At 31.9% G+C, this 7,008-nt stretch overlaps 1 protein-coding gene across 1 annotated transcript; it reads right to left on the bottom strand.

Annotated features, from left to right (window-relative positions):
* Positions 1 to 755: 755 nt before the first annotated feature.
* LOC105626723 (lysine-specific demethylase 4B-like) lies at positions 756 to 6,719 on the bottom strand. Its single transcript, XM_012208020.1, is given in 11 exon segments — positions 756 to 854; positions 992 to 1,084; positions 1,180 to 1,293; positions 1,457 to 1,648; positions 1,743 to 2,042; positions 2,133 to 2,315; positions 2,421 to 3,103; positions 3,106 to 5,085; positions 5,197 to 5,552; positions 5,663 to 5,868; positions 5,946 to 6,719. Coding segments are annotated over 11 exon segments (4,980 nt in total).
* Positions 6,720 to 7,008: the final 289 nt, after the last annotated feature.

Genomic DNA, 7,008 nt, shown 5'->3' with positions numbered 1-7,008 from the left:
TACTTAATTTAGATAATTAATTAATTGAAATCGCCTAGAATAGAGAAATAAAAAAAAATTAAAAAAGAAAATTATGAGCTCAGTTTAATATAAAATTAATTTAACATAGAAATGTCTTTATATTTTAATGAAATTTCTAATATTCTCTAATCAATTTTTAAAAATAATTATTAAATATTTTTTACATATATATTTTAATTTTCTTTAAAAAAAAAAAGAAAAAAGAGAAAATCAAGAAAGAATATTATTCTGAGTTCAAATCATGTTTAAGTGATCTTTTCTTTTTTCTTTTATATTATGCGATTTGATCAGTCTCGAATAAAGATCGTCATAAAATTTGTTCATAATAGCAATATCAACAATACTTTCCATTGTTGCCGTTAAATACATACACATGTGTATAATATATATTCTTATCCATTAAACACTAATAAAATAGCTTATGTTCGATATAGAATGTATTGGACAATTACACAAGCACAATACTGTAAACTAATAATTTAACATAAACAAAATTATATATATTTATAATCTTCATCGTTGAAAACATCGGTTAACTAAAACAAAAATTATTGGACGTAAAGAGAAAGTAAAATTTTTAATCTGTTTGATCAGTCCGAAATTGAGTAATGATATAATGCAAGATGACAATCGAGATTATAAAATATAATTTCTACTACAACATTTCTATTTACAAGGGGATTTCTATGCTCCTTTCTCTTAATAATTATTTACATTAATTTGTTACAACTCATTCAATCATAATTTTTCAATTGTTTCACTTTTCTTTGCGCCTCTGTTTCACCTTCTGTGCCATAAAGATGAGATCGGTGCTTCATTTCAGTCGCAACAGACTTTAATAAACCAACAGAGAAACAGAAAAGAGTAAACATAAGAACAACGTAAGTAATAAAGGGAAAAAAAGAGATAATCAAATAAAAAAACCAAGCAAAAACATTACATTATGATATTAATTTCTAACCAAACTCACCAAACGAGAACGCACTCTTTTTGGCATTTCTTCTTGTAAACTGTAAATGTCATTACGCTTTAAAATAAGTTGAGAACCATCCTCAAAAATCACCTATAAATAGAAAAAATGTAAATCGCAATTAATAATTAAGTAATCAATAAGGAATAAATTAATCTCTATATATTGAGATACTAAAAATTACTTACAGTGAACATTATTCGATGATTTGTACCTTCAAAGACAGCATTATATATTTGACCGTCTGTCCAGTTCACCGTCACTGCGGCTCCAGGTAGAGGTGTATTTCCGGGTTTATAGTTCTAAATAAGTATAAAATATATGTATAAGTATAAAAATATGAGAGCATGTCGCAAATAATACTGTATGCTTTAAAACAAATTTTAACCTTTAATCATTAAAGAAATTGATTGTAACTATGTAAAAATTGGATTAAACTGATAAGAATGCAATGTTAAAACTTACGGTTACATCTATAGGATACAAATCATCACTGAAGCTTTTATCATCAAATGTAACCATATAAAAGACAGTATCCTCGATAGCTGCTACTTTGGCTTGATAATATCGTTTGTTACGATGCTTTGCCCAAACTGTTTCTCCTTGACGTATCTGTGGGATCTTTTCTTTACCTTCATCATGTTCATTACACGTTACCTAAATGCCATAACATTGACGTTAACATTTAGAAGCTTATAGATATAATCATGTTTTACAAAGGAGTTTATGTTTTATTTAGAAAATATTGTACCTGAAGTTCCTCTGAAGTATACACTGGTATGCTAAATGTAGCGCCTGTCGCGAGACCACAAGACGGATGAAACACATTATTGCACTGATTACATTTCAGACACGCTCCACCATCTTGACTGCAGAAACAACATTTCTTGTTTATTGAGTCCGCGACGATCGTTAATACATTAATAGGATCTTTATTTATGGCATCTTTGAATGTGGCTCCTGGTACCATAAGCGTACATAAGATATGCGCCCATCTGCTATCACTGGTACGCTTTAGTGGACCACCAAACATTGGACACATACAACACATCTGTGTTTCGTAATAACAAAACAAAATTAGATAAGACATAATGTTTAATGAATGACAAAAACAAAAAAAATAGATTTGTTAAACACTAACCGCATCGCTTCTGCCAGCTTTACACCTGTCGCAGGCCCAATTTTGGATATCCGTAGGTAATATAGTTATACCGTAACAAGATGCATGAACAGTTACGTGACATTCTCTGCATCGTAAAAGTTTGTTATTCTCTGATTCCATAGCCTGTTCCTTAGAGTTTGCTGCGTAGATAGTGGCTGGCACCTAATGCATATAAATTATTTTTCAATAAATACCTTTGCAACTTTTGCTATATCAAAAGAAGATTGTTACTGAGAAATTGATAATTATTAAGTGTTATTTTCTTACCCATATTGGTGTACTTTCAGGTAGCGTAGTTGATGTGCAATATTTCCAATCAGGTGGCATCATTCTACTGCTTCCGCTTGTACACAAGGCAAAAGTAGCACATATTGCACAATGGGACACTTGAGCGCTCCAATAATCATTGAATGCTTTTAGCAGATCATTATTTGGTACATTCGGATAAATCATATCAGAAATATGCCCTGGGATTACCGATGTTGGCTGAGAATTACAGAATTGCGGCATATCGGCAGATTGTGTTGATATAGATTGATCTTTTATGGGTTCTATCACCAAAGCAACAGTTGGAGTAGCAATAGGCATAGTAGTAACCGCAGGAGTAACACTTATGGGAGTATCGGTCATAGAAGTAACATTTGCAATAGCTGGAGGAGCAACTGTTGCAACATTTGCAACAGCTGGAGGAGCAACTGTTGCAATATTTGCAATAGCTGAAGAAGGAACTGTTGCAACATTTGCAATAGCTGGAGAAGCAATTGTTGCAACATTTGCAATAGCTGGAGAAGCAACTGTTGCAACATTTGCAATAGTTGGAGGAGCAACTGTTGCAATATTTGCAACAGTTGGAGGAGCAGTATTCACAGGAACAATAGTCGAAGGAGCCATATTCACGGGTATAATAGTCTTTGGAGCAATAACCAATGGTTGTTTTCTTCTTGTTGTAGCTTTTTTTCTTTGGATTTCTTTCTTAAAATAGGTGCTTTATGTTTTGATTTAGATGAATTTAAATGTAAACAAAAATCTGTTTGCTTTTGTAAATCTTGTACTTGTGTCTTATTGTCAGATATATTTAAATGCTCATCTTCATGTAACATGTCTTTTTGCGTATTTGTAATTCGTGATAGCACATTCGAATCGCTCATATTTATTCGTGTATCAGTAGAATTATTAATTTGAGTTTCAACGAAAGCATTCACAGTGTTAGCTTGAGAAGTATTCGGAGATGCATTATTATTTGACTTATTATTTTTTGCCGATGTTTTCCTACGTGACGTTCCTTTTTGCAGCCTATGACGCGTTGGTGCATTCTTAGTAATTTTTGACATAGCTTGTTTTGAACTGTTTTGAACAGTAGATGCAGGTAACAAAAATGCCGGTATATCAGTGTTTTTATTTTGCACACACGAACTTATAGGTATCAATATAGGCCGAGGACCTACCAGGGTAGATAACATTGGAAATTGCGATATTGTATTAGGTATTGGATTTGTTTGTGATGCTATGGATGATGGATTTAGAAAAGGAATGATATTCGATTTATCTAATGCAACTGCTTGAGATGTTTTAGGAGCATTTGGATATATATTTTGCAAGGATGTCTCTGTTAATTTCTTAGAACTGTTGCTCGTATAGGGTAAATTTCCCAAATTTATTTTCATCTTTAAATTTGTGTTAGGCTGTTTAAATGGATTAATATTTGGAAACGTGTGCTTGCAATTGATATTGGGCACCTGAGTAATAGCAGTATCAGGTGGAAGCCTCTGAATAAGTGAAAATTCTAACGAAGGTGGAGCATTTTGAATTGTGCTATCGTTTTTTATATACTGCATTTCCGTTTCATCTTGTAAAACTGGAGGTTTAGGGTAAGCTGGTCGTAAAATAAGAACATTACTTTTTTGTGAATGTTCAACATAAATCTTTGATTGCATAGGTTGTTGCATCTGCTGATTTTCAGTTTGTGATTTGGGAGGTATAATCGATGACGGTACATTCAAACGAGGTGCTTTTAGCAAGCTTTTATGAGTATTACTTTGTATTGTCCCGCTTTCTGTAAACACATCCATATTTTTGTTGTTTACATTTGTAAACTGTTCTATTTGAGCAACCATGGTTTTTTCGTTCTGAGACTCAGAATTTATGTTTTGTTCATTAGCAAAACAGTTCTTTTCAAAATTTCTATTTGTAAAAGTCATTTTTGAAGAATCACTGCTATCATTTGTCGGTGAAATAGTTATTCTGCTTTCTGTAGCACTCGTTAATTCTGTCATGTTTTTTTTGTCATTGTTAAATACAGAACTTTTTATCGGATTAGTATTAGTTGTACTCGTAGTTTTCTTATTAAGCTCATTACTAAGCGAAACGCTTAACTGCATTAAATTAAATTTTTCTTGGTTATTATACGTATTATTTATAGCATATATGTTAAGATCATCTAATGCTTTAGCTTCAGTTTGCACAGTAGCATCTGAAACGTTTGAAGTTGATGCATCGAAAAACGATATATTGTCGCGTTTGCGTTTACTTTTGGACACACGTTTTGGCTTCAATTTCTTCTGCTCATTATGTTTAGTATGCTTCTTTTTTCTTTTACCATCTTTTTCAATAACTGAAGGATTAAAATCATTTAAGGGATAACCCTCTATTTTTAGAGGATCTATAGGATCAGTTTTTATAATAATTTCGTCATTGTAATTTCCTTGAGGTACAGGAAATTCTTCCATATTTTCCTGGGATATATATTCAAAAGTAGACATATCATCTTCAGTTTTAACTACATTCACATTTTGTGCATTAATTTTGCTGGCTTCCTTCTTAGATTTTGATTCAATTTTTGGTTTTTTTTCTTTATCTCCATTTTGTTTTTTCTTTCTTTTCTTGCTTTTCTTGCGATTGTAACCATCATCATAGACAGTTGCTTCATCAATTTCTAAAATAAAAGTATATGATTAATAAAAATTTGCGAATCGCTATACGTGAAATATGTAATAACAAAGATTACAATAACAAATATAAAAATATACAAAATGTATCATTTTACCCATTTCTCCTGCTTTTAGCCAAATATCTTCTAGAACCTCTAACTGTTGTTCATCTGGTGGTTCTTCTAGTTCATCAAATTCAATATCTTGTAAGGCCTTTTTAACATCAGGTGGAATATCCGCACGATTCGCAAGTTCTTCCATGTTTATACCAGGATTCGTGCGTATAATATTCTTTTTCTTATGAATCATATGTCGCTTATTTTTTGGTGTTGCACTCAAATAGCCTTGTGGTAATTCACCATTGCTATTATTACTACATAATAGATCCATTTGTGACGGCATTGGTGCAGCAGTCTGCCTAGGATCTTCAGGATGAGAACCAACATCCTCACCACGTAGCCACAATTCATACCTGTATAATCAGGATTAGTTATAGATAGTAAATATTTGAATGTAAATGTATTGAGTTTAGTAATATAATATTATAAAATTAAATTATTTTTAAATAATTTAGATACATGCCTATCTGGTTGAAAACGTTTCACAAAGGTATCCATAGATATTTTGACCATATCTTTACTGCAGGTACATTGCGTAGCTCTCTTTCCATATTCTACCCATCTAGGTGCTGCAAAATTAGTAGATTCGGCGCAATTGAATCCATGATTAAAACCGGCATGATAACCATATGGAAATGTAATCATTATTTCTCCAGCTTCCTGCGTTATCTGCGAGAATAAAAATACGAAAGATACATAAAAAGCTGACAAAAATATAAAATTAAGTAAATAGAAAACAAACTTACTTTATTACATGGAATAGAATACTGCCTTAATATTTGAGGAGATATAAGAGACATTTTATGGCGCAAGAAGGCTTGGCAATTTTGATAGCTGGTTGGGAAAAAGCCGCTAGCTAGTCTCTCTAATCTACGTCCATGTTCTGGAGGTATAGCGTACCACGTTTTCGGCGCACCAAAATGTAAATAATTTATGGAATATAGATCCATATCTTCTGTATGCCAGGCAAATGTAGTTTTCCACATTCCAAAATACAAATAAGCTGTATTAACGCCATCAATGGATATACCGTAATCCTTATTAACGTAATCCAGAATTGTTCCTAAATGATTGATGTTCCATTCTTTCACATCTGGATCCGTTAAAGAACCAGATACGTCTGCGCCATATATCGGCGCCACATACGTTATATTCTTCCAGTATTTCCTCTCCAAATCTTCATAGTCAAAATGACGAGGAGTAGCGTAACGATCAGAATTGGCTAATTTACTATATTCTTGAACAGTCATTGACTTCTTTTGAATATTAATTTGTTGATAAAGTCCTTGTTTTCCAGTGACAACTTGGCAGATTGGTGCTGGGATAGTAAGATCTAACTCATCTAGATTATAGCCTTTCTTCCTGGGAATCCATTCGGGTGGTGGTATTACTTTTGCCAAACCAGCCTTATGAGCTCCTCGACTTTCCATATATTCCACATATTTCGTAAAATCTTTAAATTCCTCATATGTTGGTCTAAAGACCTGTATACGAGGTATCCCTCTTGCATTACTAGCCATCGTTGAATTTATTATAACTGCGAATAAAAAATTTTTAAAGTTTGTAATAACATTATAAAAAATTTTAATTATTAGTATAATACTATAAATATTAATAAAAATACATATTACTTTTAAGTTATTATTAATTATACATCGTTGTTAATTGCCATTTAATTCAGGATTGGAAAAAACCTGGGCTTTTTTAAAAAAAACTCAATCCATTGGGTTTTATGGGGGTTTTATTGAGTTTTTAAAGTTTTTTAAAGTTTTTTTTTTTTTTTTTTTGTANAAATTAGTNTATTTGTNT

This window comes from Atta cephalotes (genome assembly GCF_000143395.1).
Source record: "Atta cephalotes unplaced genomic scaffold scaffold00006, whole genome shotgun sequence".
Classification (NCBI taxonomy): domain Eukaryota; kingdom Metazoa; phylum Arthropoda; class Insecta; order Hymenoptera; family Formicidae; genus Atta; species Atta cephalotes.
The sequence above is the reverse complement of the archived record's forward strand: the minus strand, read 5'-3'. Positions and strand labels throughout refer to the sequence as shown.